This window comes from Lampetra fluviatilis, chromosome 43 (genome assembly GCF_964198595.1).
Source record: "Lampetra fluviatilis chromosome 43, kcLamFluv1.1, whole genome shotgun sequence".
Taxonomy (NCBI): domain Eukaryota; kingdom Metazoa; phylum Chordata; class Hyperoartia; order Petromyzontiformes; family Petromyzontidae; genus Lampetra; species Lampetra fluviatilis.
The window spans coordinates 1,832,581-1,852,363 of NC_136317.1; the positions used below are offsets into that span (position 1 = coordinate 1,832,581).

The 19,783-nt window shown below is 47.2% G+C and overlaps 1 protein-coding gene across 1 annotated transcript in view; it reads left to right on the forward strand.

Moving 5' to 3' along the window:
* The first annotated feature begins 11,494 nt into the window (after positions 1 to 11,494).
* The window catches only part of TMEM164 (transmembrane protein 164), a 28,462-nt gene continuing 20,173 nt past the window's right edge, over positions 11,495 to 19,783 (forward strand). Inside the window, exon 1 of the mRNA XM_078876095.1 lies at positions 11,495 to 12,255. Within this exon, the coding sequence (XP_078732221.1) occupies positions 11,602 to 12,255 (654 nt within the window). The 5' untranslated portion in view covers positions 11,495 to 11,601. The remainder of the gene's footprint in view (positions 12,256 to 19,783) is intronic.

The following is a 19,783-nucleotide window of genomic DNA, read 5'->3' on the forward strand; positions in this document are numbered from 1 at the left end:
CAAGCACCTATGATGTCAGGAACGGCACACGAAGGGGCGGGGTGGCCAGCAACACGCCCGACCGCCTTTGTCTCCCCGACGGCGATGTTCACACACCGCACCAAGGAACTCATTTTGAGGCTGAGTGGACCTAGGGGAGGGCACGCGCCCGGTTCAGAGGTCATCGTCACTGGTGGATCGAACTGGGGTGGCTGGGTTGCTGACCGCCACGCCACCGCTCCCCAGACAATTGCAGGCACATTTTTTAAATACCATCCGCATGCATTGCGAATAATGATAATAAAAAAAACACTAAACCTTTTAATTGCAACAACGCCTCTGTTTTTGTGCCGTGTACATTCACACATTCAGCCTGGTGTCCAGTTATTGTCACAATTCGCAGTTTTAGATAATGAAGTGCTTGAAGTGTCCAGTAGTTAAGGCAGTAGGGTGCATGTGCTGTATTGACATACTGATGACATGCAGTACAACTATTTGTTCAAAACATTGTTGTTCTCAGTGGGGCATAACAAGTTAAACTTCTTAATTGCTTCAACTACGAGATAATTGCAACGCCAACAACATCAGCGAAAACGTATCTCTTAAATCTATATTTAGAAAAAAGCCAAACAAAACCGCTCATCGCATTCGCCAATGACACTGCCCTAAAATAAATAGCATAGTAAACGACGTTTCAGACAACGCACCTTTATAAATAACACACTGACGAACGTGTTGCGTTTAGCTGGGGTCATTTGTGTGCGTGTGTGCTATCTATGCATCACTGCAAACGCAGCGTCAGCTGCTTAACAACAACAACAAAGTGAGATTGGGGAAAATGCCGCATTCGCAATCGCAAATGCGCCACTGCGTCTCGTGTTCCCCTGCACTCATCAAACATTCACAAGTCGCCGGTGCGTAGAGTCAGTGCGAAGAGCCACTTAAATGTGTGGGGGGGACGCTATGACAAGGAAGAATGGCGTTGTTCTTGTCTTTATTTCAATCGACCGCGTCCGCACTACAGCTTGGATAAGTCTAATGTTGTTTTTGGACTGGCGAACGACTCGCTTGCACACCACGCCCACGCAACAGATGAGATGTGTTATGTTTGCTTGCGTATTGTATTACAATCGTGCTTGTCGGCCTCGTGTCGTGAAAACAATACGAATCCCATAGGGAACTCTACAGCCAGCTGTGTATCAACCTTGTGTTCAGATAACAGGCTGAGGAAGATGTCCTCGTAGAACTACTTCTGAAACCACCTTCAATTCGGCCTCTTCACCAGAGGCAGATCCATAGATTTACCAAAGCGAGAGATGGGGGGTGTGAAGTCCCTAAATGTCAAGGTTTTTTTGTTTAAAATTGAACCGTACATTAATAATAAAATGCATTCCAAGTATTTTCTTTGATCACAATCTACAAATACTGGACCAGTTTTTTGGGCTTACCTGGTTCAGCCATGCACCACATTTTAATGTCCTGCAGAGAATGTTCCCCGCATTCCAGTCAAACCAATGTTTGAAGTCTGAAACTTATTGAAACATCACATTTAATATGCTTTTGGGTTATCACTCTCTCCACAGACCAAACCCGGGCATATTTCTACGTCAGCCTATGTCAATCGATTCGGTGAAATATACTATAATAAACAACGAGATATCGGTAAAAATCAATTCCTGCCACCCGAACTCAGAAGCAAATTCCCAGACTGCCTGGGTCAAATCCGGACAGGTGGCAACACTAATGTTACAACTTTTTGTGCATGCATCAGTGACAGGGCCGAGACCATTAATTCAGTACAATTTAAGAACTCTTGTTTTATGACCGGTAGCTGAAACACTGATTCAAACCTCGTATATCTCAGCAGTGGTGGCTCCGTGTTTTAAACCGTGAACGACGCAGCTACTTGCGATTCTTAGCTGACAATGCACACACTGTCACCCGTCACTGTCATGTGTTGTAACAGCTGTTAGAGGGAGATGATTTTAAGCAGCGTACAGCTTGCCAATCATTCGTAAAAATATGTTTCCATTATAAATTAAGTAATCCGAAGTCATATCCCACCAATGCTTAATTCATGGCAACATCAGCAGTAATCTGGGGTGCACAATAAAAGATGGAAAAAGTTAATTGCATCATTGGACATTAATCAATTGCGAAGGAAATTGAAGTATGCAGGGAATTGCGACATTACATGAGTGTAATTACCATTCAACTTAAACTGAGTAACACAAAGAACTGAATTAACCGATGATGAAGTAATCTAAGTACAAACTGTGCAGCCAGCTATAATGCGATATGCGCAAGGACATATTGTGTGTGTGCAGTTACATTGTGTGCACACGAAGCAAATGTTAGCTGAAGTATAGCGAATGCACTGTGTGCAGTGCAATGTTTACACTAAAGTATAAAGATGACACTGTACGCATGTCAATGTCAGTCAGTGGATCATTGTCCTCGATTGAATGTGCGGTTATTAACATTGCTCGTTCACACACAGCAAACGCGCTATTAATATTATTTCATATTTTATTTTCATTCAGGTCCGTATAATGTTAACACGCGTGCAATTATACCTATACAATGCGATAGGGAATCCCAGAGGGCTGTTGCCTCTGTTTCTTTTTTAATGATAGCATGCGTTTGCTTGATAAAGTGTGAAAAACGAGACCATGACTAATGTTGCGTGCTATGTGTTGAAAACATTGCAAGCAGTTTGGGTGCAGGTCGGGCAACCGACCATGAATATTTATGAGTCTTCTTTTATCAGTGGATGTGTCAATCATGTAACAAACGACACAGACACAAATAGACAGTCGCACACAAACACGCCGCTGCTGCTGCATCCCATGAAACATTCGAAACAGTAAAGGTGCAGCCCTTGAAATGTATTTCTCACGACGCTGCTCTAACAAGCTCCTCCAAACGATATTTGGTCTACTCTTCTATGCTGGTTTGGTGTCTTGGAAGAGGTGGGATTACCCACAAATTTTCCGCATCTCCGATTAGCACGGTTGGTTACGTACGGTGCGAAAGAAGTTCAACATACTGAGCATACAACGCACACGACCTTGGGATTTAAGAAACGTGTCCATTATTTCAACTGTCGGGCTGGGAGGTCGAATTGATGCAGTCACCTTTGAATTGCAAGTCCCGATTGCTGACCATTTTACCACAACAACATCCACTGCTCTGTGGTAAATGCCAAATGCCCAGGATAAAATGCATGTTATTAAACATTTGTCATGAAAAATCAGAACCTCGTTTTGTTCATTTCAATGGTGAGGCTTGAGGCGACTGCATCCGCATTTCCAAGCCCTATCAATAATTCAAGCGAATTACGAAAGTATTAATAATTGAACAATTAATACGTGATCAATTGTCCAGAGGGCAGCATCAATTGCTTTTTGTCCTCCTCTTTTGTAATCAAAAACCCCAAGAGTGCTTCCCAGCTTGGGTGACATTAACTAGCTCCTATTCAAATCTCATGGCCATAGCAACAGGCCCAACAGGTGGCCATCAAGAAATAAAGGCTTGTTGCTGGCAGGTAGTAGGTAGCTACACAAGTAGGTTGCTAGGCAAACATGCATTTGGTTTCATACAAAAGTATAAACGGATTGATGGTCATGTACAGCCCTTCGTCAATCCACTGCTGGATGAGGGCCTCACCACGTCATGGGAGTTGTAGGATTTTTTGTCACCGTGTGGTACATCAACCATGCTCAGTGCAGGTTCGTGAAGGGCGGGAGCATAGACGTGGAAGCATACAGTACAATTGATGCTGCTGCCCTCCCCTCAGCTGCCCACAGCCTGTAACGCCTGTTATGAATGTCGGTTTCCCATCCAGGCCCTATCCTGCTGGCTCAACGTTGTTTAGCTTCTTAGAGGTAACGAGTTCGGGAGCATAGCAATGTGATTTGGTTTATAGGAAGACAGGTAGATAGGTAGGTGGATTAGATGGGCAGATGGGTGGATGGGCAGCGTGGGATCCTTGGGTGGGAGCCCGTTGATGTATGTCTCACGGGAGATGTATGGGACAAGAGGTTTATATTTACACTAACCCAAAAAATGACCTGTATTGTGGATGATATTGACCGCGAAAGCCTACACGCTAAACGGGACGAGAGGTGTTTTGGTGAAATAAAAAGGAGTACAAAACATGAAGCCAGCAAAACAGTGCAGTTGCATTGATCGCTGACCTTTTCATCTATCTGAGCGACATCCAGTTCAGAGCCTATTCTCAGCAGATCGTGTGCTTTTTTTAATTATTCACATCGGTTAGGTGCCAGTGTTGGGATTCGAAGCCTGACGCTCGTGCCAACTGGCTTCATCGTGGTAATCGCTCGTGTTTTCCCGGTATCGTTTTCAACAAACGATTGAGGGATCGCGTTGGCAGTGGTGCACAAGTACAAACTCACCACATTCGTCAAATAGCACTGCATTACAACACAAATAAATACTTCCGTAGGCTAACATTTCGGGCAATGGCCCTTTTTGCAGAGAAGAGGATGAGGGAATATCCACGGTTTTATTCCAGTTGTCTTATCGAGTGTCAATGTATGAGACTAAGCATGCATTTGGAACCGATTACCAATTCTTCAGGTCCGCAATCGATAATCGATGACGGTGGAATTTTAGTGATTGATGCATTGATTGGTACGTGCAGACATACAAACCACGTGGTTCTTACCCACGTGCATTGGGTAAAGGTGGAGCCCTGCAATTGTTTGCTCACGCACTGCTGGCGGAAGGGGCCTTCACCACGGGGAGATCTAGAGAGCGTTTGATCTACTCGTCCATGCTGGCCCTACACTTTGCCACAACACACCCAGACCTGCCAATGGACTAACCGTGGTCGGCACCCATTTATACTGCTGGGTAGAGAGATGCGGTGGGGGTGGATTGATAATAAAAAAAACTGTACTCCCATTATTTTCACTGCCATGACGGGAAGATGGAATCGAAGCCTCTGGATTTCAAGTCCCGTCTGTTAACCGTTACATTACACCACTGTGGCACCATCCTTTTCTCAGTTAACATTTTTTTTCTATCGCTCAACATTTCTAAATATGTTGCAAAACGGTAGTTGGTTTATTGCTGTTTTCACGTGATTACTAGTAAAAAAAAAAATACATCGAATTTAGCGACCCTACTCTGAGATCTTGTCAAGCACGGAGTTATTTGATGTGAAGAATTTCCCCAACTCGGCATTTTTCTATGACCCCCCCCCCCCCCACCAGGCCGAAATTTTCAGTTGCTATCCCCGTGGGGATAACATTTGTTGAGTTGACAATGTCAGAAGTGTTGAATGGGAGGCTGCTTGGGAAAAGCAGCTGCTGTAGGCTTTGTACTTGTTTGCCTTTAGGCGTTCTCTGGTCTGACACTAGCGAGACTCGGCCATAAAGAAGGCTGTCTCTGGTGTAAGCCAACCAGTTTCAAAGACAATGCCAGAAATTGTCATTTAATGTTTAATTTGCATGTTCACCACAAGTACGTGTGGTTAATGCAGACTTGATTACTTGCAAAGGAATCTGCAGTATGTGGTGTTTGAACATCTTATCATCTGTTTTATTGCCAGAAAGTGTAAAACCTATTCTTATTTTTCAGCTGCTGTAAGCTGCGGGGTGTGTCCAGGAGGTGGAAGCACAGCGATGGATTCTTGAATCTGTCTGTGGAGCTTTGAGCCATTACCCTCGACTCTGCGTAGTGGGGTTTCTCCGTGTTCTTGGGTGTCCTCCCGCAAGAAGCCAACCACTCATTAATGGAAACCGCCAAACATCCCAAAGTAGCATGATCCTCCTGAAAAGTTTAATTCAGGCAGGGTGAGGCTTCCCATTGTCAAATACATGACATGTTTTTTTTTACTATTTTAAAGTGCAAATCGCATCTTATCTAAGTGTGAGTTGAACAGGTGTGAATTGATATATGAACCCTTTTCCATATGTTGACACTGTATTGGGCAACTTATAAAAACACCTACTGCTGCTTAGGGGTGGATTCGAGCATTGGTGATCTATGAAACATGGAGTTATGAATGTGAAGGGTGAACTAATCCTGCTATTTTCTGATTATTTCTCTCTAGCCCACGGCTCACAGCTGGATTTACATCCAAGGCGCAACAGGGCAGTGAATCATTACACATAATAGGTCCGGATTGTGCTATTTGGGTCTATTTTAGGATATGGAAAATGTTACAGCAGTAGCGGTTGATGGTTTACCGGTAAACTTTAACAACCCTATGTCAGAGGTCACCCTGTGGTATCTGCTTCCATGGCCTGTTCTCTAACACAAAGGGTTGTACTGCTGCTCTGCTAGAGATCCAAATGGATACCGATTAAACAACTGGATATGGTGACCAAAGATCGATTCCTGGCGACGGTTAACATCAGCGGTGAGCGATATCCAAACTACTCCTGGGCTTCCCCTTCACCAGAATCAGAATATTTGTTTATATTGGAGGAATCCGTTGATCTATGAAGCTCTTTTTCGCAGATGTCTAGTAGAGGCAGGTCAGAACGTTACTCCAACAACAAACAATAAAAAACACGACAGGAGGGCAAAGTATAAGAAAGGGAAACAAATCAGAAGTTCAGTTCAGAAAGGGTTTTATTCGCCATGAAAGTTCGCACAGGCAAGGAATTTTCACTTGAAAACATATACAAATACACCTAAACTCTTGTTTTTTTTTTACTTACCAGGTAAAGCCCACTGAGCTATTAGCTTATTTTTCAGAAGCGACCAGGTTACACTGCCCAGAGTGGTGAAATATGTCCAGACAAGCCACAGAACTGACAATGCACGGGAAGTCCTTGATGCAGCCGTGGATTGAGGAAGGGCTGTAAATTCTTACTTTGTGTTTATTTTGTACGCTAAAAGAGTTATTTGACGAGGTGAGAGTCCATTGAGGCCACGTTTCTTATTTACATTCCATACAAAGTCCTTGGTCGAACACACATTTTTTTAATAGTAAAAATACAAATGCAGCATTAGAAGCTACTTTCTTTTGCAATTCTGCATCGTATACATACCTAAGTCAGTGTTTAAAAGTGCACACACAACTGAACGTATAGCACCAGTCCATGTGTGGGCTTGTTTAGAAGTTTTGCATCCCGTGTACATTGCTTTATCATATTATAGGGTCGAGTGTATTGAAAGTGTTTAATGTGCGTTCGTTTTTAAACATCACACAACGCAACATCACCGATTTCATCTGGACGCCCTGTAACTGTCTGCTGTACATACAAGTGGAGTGATACCCTGGTCTACGTCGTGGATGCGTTCCTCAAAGGTGCGACGACGAATATCGAAACGACTTAAAATGAAAGCGATTTTTTTCCCCCAAAGCACCAAAATACTGTAGATATACAATACAGTGTACGCTGCAATACGTTTATTTTATGCGCGACACAAAGTAGTTCATAAGAAAGGTTTTTGGGTTAGATTGCATAAATATAAATGTGTCGTAACCCTCCACCACCCGACACAGCCAGTAAGGTTTGTCACTTAAACAACGCGACAATTAGTGACTACTTCAGCCCGCCGGTGTGTTGGAGAGTAAACCCACAACATTTACAATTTGAGTTGTACGACGTTTCGCTGGTAATTACATCAACCAGCATCATCGGGCGATTTGCCAGAACTGTGAAGCATTCCACCTGCTTCAGTTCTTAAATAGAGCAAGATGACGTCATCACTGTGAACCCATCAGGTGCAGAGATCAGAGGCGGGGAGTGGTTATTGTAATTACATCATAGATTAGTAATCAGCTAATTAGCATGTGTTTCCTCTATAAGGAATTGTAGTAGTTAAGTTTTCTCGAAACATTAAACAACGCAGGGCCGGATGCTTAAGTCACGGCTCAGAATCTGGCTCAGAATCTCACAACTCGGGCTCAGTTCAGGCTTTGGGACACTCTATAGCTTCCAAAAATCCTGGCTCAAGCTCATCACAAATAAGTCCTTAGCATGGTTGGAGCCATGCGCAAAGCCGGCTCAGTTTCAGTTTAATTTATTAGGATTTACCCTGTGAGCCATTCGGCTCTTGATTTGGGTTCAACCGCAACAAACAATAAAATTACAAGATACACCTAAAATTCATTGTACACAAATCTAAACATCACATACGTAAACAATAACATCCTACAGAAAAAGTACAACCCGTCCATGCTGCGTACAAAAAGTGCAAAAAATGCCATTTCAATGTCTGATCCCAATAACAATCATAATACAATACAGATCAAAATTTTAAGTATAAATCTATACTAATCTTAATTTTAGAACTTTCGTGACTGCAGGAATTATTATTTGCTTCTTTCGGTTAAGTCACGTCTAAACATAAAATAATAAATTAAATTAAATAATAGAATACGACGTTTCGATTGCAACACAAGCAATCATCATCAGGTATAATGAAATAGCGACATAAAATCTAACCAGAAAACTATAGACAGACATATTAGCAGACAGATATCACCAAGATACATAGCGAGAGCAACACAAGTAACAGAGAGGGGTGATCGTCTCTGTGTGGTGGCCTTAAATAGACAGAGGGGGGGCGGAGGCAGAGAGGGAGGGGGGTTAGAGAAAAAATTAGTATATCAATTGGGCCAAACCAGAGGAAACACATGCTCACGCTATACGCGTGGCTTTGAGCTGCCTCATTTCAGCCACAGCACCAAGACTGAGCCATGGCAAAGAATATGGGCCCATCAGACCTGGTTTCAGTTCGTGGCATGTAGTTTTCCTCCTCCAATGGTACGTCCCGTTTGTGTTGTTGTTGTTGTTGCTCAGAGGTGGCAACCATCATTTAGTGCGCGCGCGCGCGTGTGAGCAATTAGTGCGTGTTCTGTATAATGCTGCGCCGTGTGTGCTACACACAGCGTGTGAGATGTACGACGTCGCGATGTGTTTAGTGAGACAACGCAAGGGTTTTCCGCTGCCCTCAATTAAGCGCACATACAAACACGTTTAGCGTAATTGGAGGGGACCGTGTTTGGGTGGTGGCCGTGATCAAAATAGCAGTTCAATTACATAAACACGTAAAGCCACTCATTTGTCAGTTCACTGCTGGATGAAGGATTCGCTAGGCCAAACCGGATCATGGGGGGGGGGCATTTGACCATACTTCACCACTCTAGGAGAATAGACGTGGAAACGTAGAAGTAGAGTTTAACAGTGGGAGGGGGGGGGGTTTCTCCACTGGCCACGGCTGGACAGAACAGCGAAGGAAACGGAAGAATGGAGGACAATGGGGGACCCCTTTCGGCCAGAATTGGGAAGTTACAGACGGAGCACAACAGCGTACACACAAATAAAAACAATTGTCAGAATCCGAATCTTTATTTAGACTGGAGGAATCCGATGAACTGTGACAATTTTTTCACAGATGTCCAGATGTCCAATTGTGCATAGTATATGATGGACACATTACGCAATATACACTGTCGTACTGTAGATACTAAGAAAACCTTGGGACATGGTAAATACTGATACATATCATTGCCATGAGATTTGTATCAATGTCATGACGCAATATTCTGCAGATGCAATGGATACATCACACATGCTCTGTACAAACTACAGTCACTTAGTGCTTCGTGCAGTTCAGGATGGTCACATGATATGGCCCAGTAACAGCGCGTTTGCTTTTAGTTGCAGAGGTACGTGGCTCGAATCTGGCAGGCTGCCCTGGTCAATACTTTGATGCGAGTTAACTGTAAAGTACGAAGCGACAACTACGTCACAGTGGCCGTTAAACATCCCCTGATGTCATTCGAATGGAGTAAACCATTGTGTGGTGGCGTCATGATAAATTCCTAAGTTGGGATTCCACACAGCAATTGCCATTCCCTACCGGCAGCATATATCCATCAGTGAAACACAACGTCTTCCTTCCCGATAGCTCGGCGCCATAAGAATGAAGCGAATACCAAATATAGTCATTTATTACCATTCATAGGACACACATTCCAGACACTCAGACGCACAAGACTGGCAGACAAACACATGCACGCGCTAAATTTTATCGCTGAATATTTTTCAATGTCGGTGGTGGACTGCAATAGGCAAGTGACCAGAAGCCACAGCCATATGGAGAGTCGCACTAAATGTGGTGTGCCGGGTGCGGAGATATCTTCCAGGTCGCTGACCCGACCAGACCCCGCTGGAGTTCACGGCGTTAAGACGCACAGGACATACGGCACACGCACACAACAACAACCAGTGGTGGTGACGTCACCACGGCGCTTGTACCAGGCTAGGTGCACTTTAAGGCCACGTGAAGTCTTCACGAGCCTCCTCCACGGAGACCGATCTTGACACCGCTGGTACCAGCCACTGGCAATTCAACTCAGCTCATTCTCCTCTCGTATCACATAATGCCATCTCGCCCATTTAGCCTCCTCTATCGGGCCAAACAGAAGCTGCTTGGGCATGCGGTGGCTGGACATGCGGGCTACATGCCCCAGTCAACAGAGTCTTGCCCGCCGGAGGAGCTCACTTATGGGACTGTGTCCAGATCTTTTAAGGATTTGTGAGCTCCTCACACAATCAGGCTTTGGATGGATCGTAAGCAGGTCAGCCTGAATGTTTCTAACCGGTGCAGATGTTCCATTAGAGGGGGTCATGTTTCGCATGCATTGAGAAGGGAAGGGCATGACTGTGGCCGAGAAGACCTGAAGCTTCGTGTGGAGCGACAGACCAAGTAGCTTCTACGCAACGTTACGCAGCTGATGAAATATGCCGCTCGACAGATTCGGAGTGAGATCTTTGCTGTCAAACCGAAGCTGGTAATAAGCACACTGCTCAGGTAGGACAACTCTCATACCTGTCAACCCATCTATACGGCGTATAGCCGTTTCAATACGGGCAACCATTTGTTTTCTATTTGTTTGTGTTTCTCCTTTGTGATGGGACTTTGTAGGATGAACTTTGAGATTCGTAAAGGCACGCGGTTTGTAAATCAGGTAGGCACTGATAAGGGGTTGACAGGTATGAACTCTCAACTCGCTCCACGACTGCCCCATCATTGGGAGTTGAGGAGGTGGAGTGTTTGATGTCACAAAATGCACCCACACTTAAACCCCCACACACTCGCGACGTACGTACACACACGCACACTTCCCCACACCCACACACCCTCCCCTACCCACGCACACATCTTCCTACCCACCCATATACATCCTCCACCTACACACTCGCGCAGCACGCAGGCACATCATCGCACCCACGACACGCATGCATATAACCAACCACACGTCCACAACCCTGCTACACACACATAACTTCCTCCCTCTACACACACACATCCTCCCCCATCGCAATCACACACACACACATCCTCTCTCCCACACACAACACACACACATCCTCCCCTACACACACACACGCGCAACACACACACACATCCTCCCTCTCCTCTACACACAGACACATCCTCACACACACACACACATCCTCCCCTCCACACACACACACAACACACATCCTCCCACACACACATCCTCCCTCCCCTCCACACACACACATCCTCTCTCCCACACACACTCGCGCGCAACACACACACACACATCCTCCCTCCACACACATCCTCCCCTCCACACACACACAATCCCCCGCACGCGCCATGCAGCAGCAGCAGCAGCAGGAGGCTGCGTGGAGCCTCCTCGCCCTGTTGCCGCACTGCCCCTGGCAGGCAGCACAACCCGACCCAGCGCTGGCGGCCACAGCAGCAGCAGCAGCGGCGGTGAACGGCAGCGGCGGTATCGGCGGTGCCGGTGATGATGCGGCCACCCCGTGGCTCCTGGCTCTCTCCTCGGGCTCGTTGCGCAGCATCGCGGGGGGCGCTCTCGATGTCGCCTACGGGGGGGTCAACCCGGACATCGCGGGCAACGGGGGCGCCTCGTGCGCCGCCTTCCTGAGCCCCGGCCAGAGGATCGCGGAGAGCGCCCTCGTGCTCGGCGTGTCCCTGGCCGAGATGTGGGTGTCGTGGAGGAGGGTGAGGATGTGCCTGGGGGACCTGGGGCAGCGAGGAGACGCGGCGCTCCCCAGAAGAGCGGCAACAGCAACAGCAGCGGGAGGAGTAATCGTCTCGGCAGGAAGGGGGGTCCTCCAAGGTGGAGATGGAGCGAAGAAGACCCCTCGCTGCCACGGGAGCTTAGCCCGCAGCCTCCTGCTCACCGCGCTGTGTCTCACGTTCGGCATCGAGGTCGGGTTCAAGTTCGCCACCAGGACCCTGATCTTCCTGCTCAACCCGTGCCACGTAGTCACGGCCATACAGGTGACCGTCTGTGTGTGTGTGTCTCTCTGTGTGTGTGTCTCTGTGTGTGTGTGTGTCTCTCTCTGTGTGTGTGTCTCTCTGTGTGTGTGTGTCTCTCTGTGTGTGTGTCTCTCTGTGTGTGTGTCTCTCTGTGTGTGTGTGTCTCTCTGTGTGCGGGGAGCGGTAGTGTAGCGGTTAGCGCGCTGCGCTATGAACCCGGCGACCCGGGTTCGATTCCCGCTCACGGCTAACACCAGTGACGATTATCTGAACCGGTCCTGGGCCTCCCCTAGGTTGAATGAGTACCTGGTGCGGTGTGTAAACATCGCCACTAGGGAGACAAAAGCGGTCGGGCGTGGTGCTGGCCACCCACCCCCTCGTGTGCCGTGCTGGCCTTAATAGGTGCTCGCTAACAGCACTTGCCCCTACAGTCTGTTAAGGCTATACGGGGGATCTTTGTCTTTGTTTTATCCTTGTGTTTCTCTGTGTGTGTGTGTCTCTGTGTGTGTGAGTCTGTCTGTGTCTCTGTGTGTGTGTGTCTGTGTGTGTGTGTTTCTGTGTGTGTGTGTTTCTGTGTGTGTGTGTCTCTGTGTGTCTGTGTGTGTGTCTGTGTGTGTGTCTGTGTGTGGCGCGCCGGACTTCGTAGGGTGCTCGCTTAACTGCACTTGCCCCCAAAAGTGTGCGAATGCTATCCGGGGGATCTTTGTATTGTGTTTGCAGTGCCGTGCTTCACAGGTCCCCGCTAACTGCACTTGCCCCAACAATCCTGCAGTAGGATATCTGTGTGCGTGTAGGTGGGTGTCTGTGCGTGCATGTGTATGTGGTGTGACATGCCTGTGTATGTGTTGAAACTCGTGTGTGTGTGTGGTGTGTAAGTAGGGGTGTGTGTGTCTGTGTGTGTGTCTCTGTGTGTGGTGTGTAAGTAGGTGTGTGTGTGTATGTGTATGTGGTGTGCATGTTGAACCGTGTGCATGTGTGTGTGGTGTGTAAGTAGGTGTGTGTGGTGTGTAAGTAGGTGTGTGTGTGGTGTGTAAGTAGGTGTGTGTGCATGTGTCTGTGGTGTGGCATGTCTGTGTATATGTTGAACCTCGTGTGTGTGTGGTGTGTAAGTAGGTTTGTGTGTCTCTGTGTGTGGTGTGTAAGTAGGTGTGTGTGCATGTGTATGTGGTGTGCATGTTGAACCGTGTGCATGTGTGTGTGTGGTGTGTAAATAGGTGTGTGTGTGGTGTGTAAATAGGTGTGTGTGTGGTGTGTAAGTAGGTGTGTGTGTGCATGTGTCTGTGGTTTGCATGTTGAACCGTGTGCATGTGTGTGTGCGGTGTGTAAGTAGGTGTGTGTGTGTGTGGTGTGTAAGTAGGTGTGTGTGTGCATGTGTCTGTGGTGTGGCATGCCTGTGCGTATGTTGAACCTCGTGTATGTATGTGTGTGTGTGTGGTGTGTAAGTAGGTGTGTGTGTGCATGTGTCTGCGGTGTGGCATGCCTGTGCGTATGTTGAACCTCGTGTATGTATGTGTGTGTGTGTGGTGTGTAAGTAGGTGTGTGTGTGTGCATGTGTCTGCGGTGTAGCATGCCTGTGCGTATGTTGAACCGCGTGCATGTGTGTGTGGTGTGTAAGTAGGTGTGTGTGTGTGTGTGTATGTGGTGTGCATGTGGAACCGCGTGCATGTGTGCGTGTGGTGTGTATGTGCTCGCTAACAGCACTTGCCCCAACAGTATTTTAAGGCTATACAGGGGATCTTTGTCTGTGTGTGTGTAGGTAGAGGTGTGTGTGTGCGCATGTGTTCGTGTGTAGTTTCTGTGCCATCTCGGCCAGTTAACACCTTGGTCTGTCCAGTGGCTTCCACACTTCCCGAGACGGCCCCAACGTGCACCTAGCCTGGCACAAGCACCGTACGTCACCGCCACTTTGCGGCTGTTGTGTCCATGTTATGTTTTGCATGTGTGCACGTATGTCGGCGTGTTCGTGTGTTTCTGTGTAACCGTCTATGCGTTTCCTTTGTGTGTAGGTGTGTGTTACCTGTACCTGTGTGTAGGTGTGTTACCTGTACCTGTGTGTAGGTGTGTTACCTGTACCTGTGTGTAGGTGTGTTACCTGTACCTGTGTGTAGGTGTGTGTGTTACCTGTACCTGTGTGTAGGTGTGTGTGTTACCTGTACCTGTGTGTAGGTGTCTGTTACCTGTACATGTGTGTAGGTGTGTGTGTTACCTGTACCTGTGTGTAGGTGTGTGTGTTACCTGTACCTGTGTGTAGGTGTCTGTTACCTGTACCTGTGTGTAGGTGTGTGTGTTACCTGTACCTGTGTGTAGGTGTGTGTGTTACCTGTACCTGTGTGTAGGTGTCTGTTACCTGTACCTGTGTGTAGGTGTCTGTTACCTGTACCTGTGTGTAGGTGTGTTACCTGTACCTGTGTGTAGGTGTCTGTTACCTGTACCTGTGTGTAGGTGTCTGTTACCTGTACCTGTGTGTAGGTGTCTGTTACCTGTACCTGTGTGTAGGTGTGTGTGTTACCTGTACCTGTGTGTAGGTGTGTGTGTTACCTGTACCTGTGTGTAGGTGTGTGTGTTACCTGTACCTGTGTGTAGGTGTGTGTGTTACCTGTACCTGTGTGTAGGTGTCTGTTACCTGTACCTGTGTGTAGGTGTGTGTTACCTGTACCTGTGTGTAGGTGTGTCTGTTACCTGTACCTGTGTGTAGGTGTCTGTTACCTGTACCTGTGTGTAGGTGTGTTACCTGTACCTGTGTGTAGGTGTCTGTTACCTGTACCTGTGTGTAGGTGTGTGTGTTACCTGTACCTGTGTGTAGGTGTGTGTGTTACCTGTACCTGTGTGTAGGTGTCTGTTACCTGTACATGTGTGTAGGTGTGTGTGTTACCTGTACCTGTGTGTAGGTGTCTGTTACCTGTACCTGTGTGTAGGTGTGTGTGTTACCTGTACCTGTGTGTAGGTGTGTGTGTTACCTGTACCTGTGTGTAGGTGTCTGTTACCTGTACTTGTGTGTAGGTGTGTGTGTTCCCTGTACGTGTGTGTAGGTGTGTGTGTTCCCTGTACTTGTGTGCAGGTGTGTTCGCGTGTTCCCTGTACTTTGCACTCATCCTATCGGGTTTTGTAACTTTCTCACACGCCCCCTAGCGGACATCTGTGCAAAAGAGCTTCGTAGATCATCGGATTTCTCGAGGATAAATAAAGATTCTGATTCTGTGTGTTACCTCTTCATAAGGTGTCCTGTTAATAGCTCTGGGACCCAACAATGTGTTAAAGGCTATATGGGAAATCTTTGTGTATGTATCTGTGAAAGTGTGTGTATGTATTGTGTGTATATAGGTGCTTGTATATAGGTGCGTGTGTGGAATAACCCTTTACACAACAGTAATTGTGTGTGTGTGTATATAATTGTGTGTAGGTCTCTGTGTACGCACGGAGCGGTGGCGAATATTCTAACCGGTCCTGAGCCACCCCTGGGTTGACTCGGCCTTTAAAACGAGTACCTGGTGCGGTGTGTGAAACATTAGCACGGGGGGAGACAAAGGCGGGCGGGCGTGGTTGAGACTACCCCCAACACCATCCTGGCGTGTGACTTCAGAGATGTTTTTACTGGCTCACAACAATGTGGCCCTGGCGGTCTGTTGATCAAAGCTACACAAGTGATATATTTGTGTGTATAGTAATTGCATGGGCATGTGTGTGTGTAAGTGAATAAGAGGAGTTGTTCGGGTGACAGGGTGTGTGTAGTGGAGCATTGTGGGAATGTAAGGGTGTACACCTATTGAGGTGTGGTGTGTCAGTACTGTAAGTGGCTGTACAGTTTGTGTGTGTGTCTTTGTCTGTGGCATGTGTGGGTGTGTCAATGTGGGTGTTTGTATGTGTGTCAGTGTGGGTGTGTGTCGGTGTGGGTGTGTGTCGGTGTGGGTGTGTGTCAGTGTGGGTGTGTGGGTGGGTGTCAGTGTGGGTGGGTGTCAGTGTGTGGGTGTGTGAGTGTGGGTGTTCGTGTGTGTTTGTGAGTGTGGGTGTTTATCAGTGTGAGTGTGGGTGTTTGTGAGTGTGGGTGTGTTTGTTTGTGTGTGTTAGTGAGTGTTTGTGAGTGTGTGTGTGTTTGTGAGTGTGCGTGTTGGTGTCTTTGAGTTCGATTCCCGCTCACAGCCAACACCCAGTGACGATTATTTGAACCGGTACCCGGCCTCCCCTAGGCCGACTTAGCCTCAAATGAGTACCTGGTGTGGACACATCGCCACTGGGGGAGACAAAGGCGGCCGGGCGTGGTGTTGGCCACCCACCCCCTCGTGTGCCGTGACGGCCTTAATAGGTGCTCGCTAACAGCACTTGCCCCTACAGCCTGTTAAAGGCTATACGGGGAGATATTTGTCTTTGTAGACTTTAATGTGTGCCAGTGTGTGCTGGCCAGCGTGAAAAAGTATGGCCAACATCCCCATGAGCAAGAGAGTGTGGGGGGAGGCCATCATCCAGCAGTGGATTTACAAATTATCCACACGCAAAAAAATCTGCCATCTGCAGACATTTTATTTTAAAAATATTAATGTCTGTGGTCCGCACAGATGGGCACTTTGACATAAGCACAATCCATTATCAGGTCAACATAGCTTAGTTTTCAAGTGAAGCAATTTTTTTTATCTCGTGTTTGCAACATTTTGCCTGCCGTGTGAGTGAGAGTTTTGAGTGTTTGGTCGGGAAAGGCGTTGCAGTGCTTTGCTTGCTGGGATAAAACCCGAGCCACCAGAGTTCAATTCCCGGCCAAACATAACATCAGCAGAAAGGGACTGCTGAACTCTTCCCAGGCCTCCCAAGGTAGACTCGGCTTTAGATTAGTACCTAGTGTGGCACGTCAACAACACCAGCACTGGGAAGACAAAGGTGGCTAGGAGTGGTATTTTCCGCACCACCTGCTCATGCGCCGGTCCGACTTTTAATAGGTGCTCGCTAACAGCACTTTTCCGGACAGTCTTGTGGAAGGCGATGTGGGAGATCTTGTTTCTTTGTGTGTGTGTGAGCTAAAGTGTTTTGCATTGGTTTGCAAACTGACAATCCCGGTGGCCTGGGTTCGATTTTTAAGATCGATCGACATCAATAATGGTGAACCTCAACCTGCCCTGAGCTTTTCCTACGTCGACCAAGCCTCAAATCAGACGCATACCACCGACTGTTTTCATCTTTGTGACCACGATGTTCACAATTTGGGGGCTAACGTAGCCATAGGGGTCTCATGCCAAAAAGACAATGGGGCCTAAAGGGCATTCGTCTTCTTCTTTCATACGGCTGATGTAGGCGCAGAGAAACAGCTACAATTTCACATTCAGTGGTCAAGCCAGATAACCACGTCCGTAGCGGCAGAGTGTTTCGCTGTAATGTCTCCTTCGTATTTGTGGATCGCGCATTGCGTTGTTACACGTGGTACGGTCTGTTCTGAATTTCCCATTTGTGCGTCAGGTATCCGCATCTGCCATGGTGTGTGCAGTGGATGCGGTTTAGGGTGGACCATGAGTATTCTTAGGTTTTTTCGGTAAAGTCACGTAGGTAAAAAATTTAAATTAATAAAAGTAAAATAAAATAAAAATAAAAATCACGACGTTTCGATTGCAACACAAGCAATCGTCATCAGGTACCGAAAAAACCTAAGAATATGAATCCTTGCAGTCACGAAAGCTTCAAATCTAGAATTGGACCATGAGTTTCGTGGAATATCAAACCCAGGGATCTTCTGCGTTGGGTCTTTCACAAGGTGATAATTGGTTTGTTACCCTTTTTTCTGGCAACAAAACTGACACCTTTTTTTTACAAGGAGTCATGTTTGCATTGACCACAATACCTGCAGTCGGAATGCAAACAAAAAACACAACTCTGATAATGTCCTTGAAATTGATTGGTCCACACCCGAGACAGCTTTCCTTAGAGCATAGTCTCACATGGTGTTGGACCAGATGACGCCAAAAGGCGCACAACTCAAAGACAATGCACCATCAGAGTATGAGAGCTCGGTGTTTGTGAGCTCTTTTGAACTATGTTCAGCTCTACGGGGCATTAATGAAGACAGCACAGTGTATGGCATGCCTCACCTTGTACAAACGTAATTTACGTTGCCCTGCCATTGCCTTAACTGAGCATCGGCTGTGAAGTGTGTGAACATTTTTATTGAGCTAACAGGCGGCTCGGCACGGTCCTGCCCAGAGCACTCTCTCGTACTCCTTAATAGGCACTCGCTAATGAGTCAAAACAGTTGCTCCGACAGTGCGAGGCTGATTGCTAAAGAGGGTCTCTGGCTTTGTGCAAATGTGTTGTGTGTGTGTATGCATGAGTCGCAAGTGCGTGTGTGCAAGTTCTTTTCTCCCCAACCACGGCTAATATCAGTGGAGAGAACTGATCCTGAGCCCCTATTAGGTCGCATCAGCCTTAAATGAGTACCTGGTATAGTATGCAAACAGTTACGGGGATACAAGAGGCAACCAGGCCTGGCTCTTCACGGCTGTACGTAATCTTGCAAACGTCAGCACTGGGGAGGCAATAGGCAGCTGGGCATGGGTCCAGCCACACCACCCTTGCCTGCGCCGTGATCGGCATTCATAAGGTTTCTCGCGAACGGCACTTGCCCCCAACGGTCTGTGCAGACTGCACGAGCGGGGGGAGATCTCTAAATCTCTCTAAATCTGTTCGTTGCTGTTGTTCATCTGTAGCGCTTGGGGAAGTTGGTTGGGTTCTTGCAGCTATTATAAAACGCAGAGGCGGGCATCGCCGGGACGAGGAAGTGTGGTCCGGGAGAAAACGGGCTGACCTATCAAACGCCGTATTGAGTGGAAAAATAAAGAAGTCGAACAACGCAAGCGCTGGCGTGGAAGGGGAAGCATGGGAACACTGCAGACCTGGATTGTGGTCGTGTTTTTAACCGCAGCAGAGTGGCAGATCGGGTGCATAAAGGTCGAAACTACAATTCGTGCTCGATAACTTCGCCAGCCTCTGACTAAATCGTACGCCAGGCGCATGGTGATATCGAATGGACCCTTTTTTTTCCTCATCAGGGTTGGAATTGCGTTCTTTTGCTGTCGACCGCACTACATTATTAGTAGCAGAGGGCAGTGCAGTAAACATAATTATTGTACTGTACTTCTGTGCTCCTGTGACTATGCTCCCCACCTTCACCAACCTGCACTCACCAGCACGAGGAAGTTGTGTCACTGACCCTTCAATCGATGTGGGGGGCGACCCCTTATCCAGCAGTGGATTGGCAAATTGGCTGTACTTTATTGTTCATATACTATCACGCGAAAGTGAAATGTGCCGTTCTACACACAGCTACACAAATATGTGTGTGCATGTGCTACGGCATGTCTGTGCTCCATGTAACTAAAACTATTACTTAAATTATTTTCTTACCAGGTCGCGCCCACTGAGTTGTTGTACAGCTGTTTTTTCAGAAGCGACCTGGCCACAAATAAAAGCTCAACAAAGTGGCTTATCATCGTGTGGAAATTTACAGCAGCCGAATACTCCAAACGCGTGATGCTGATTATAAATGCGGAGGGAAAAATCGGAGGACCTGGCGAAA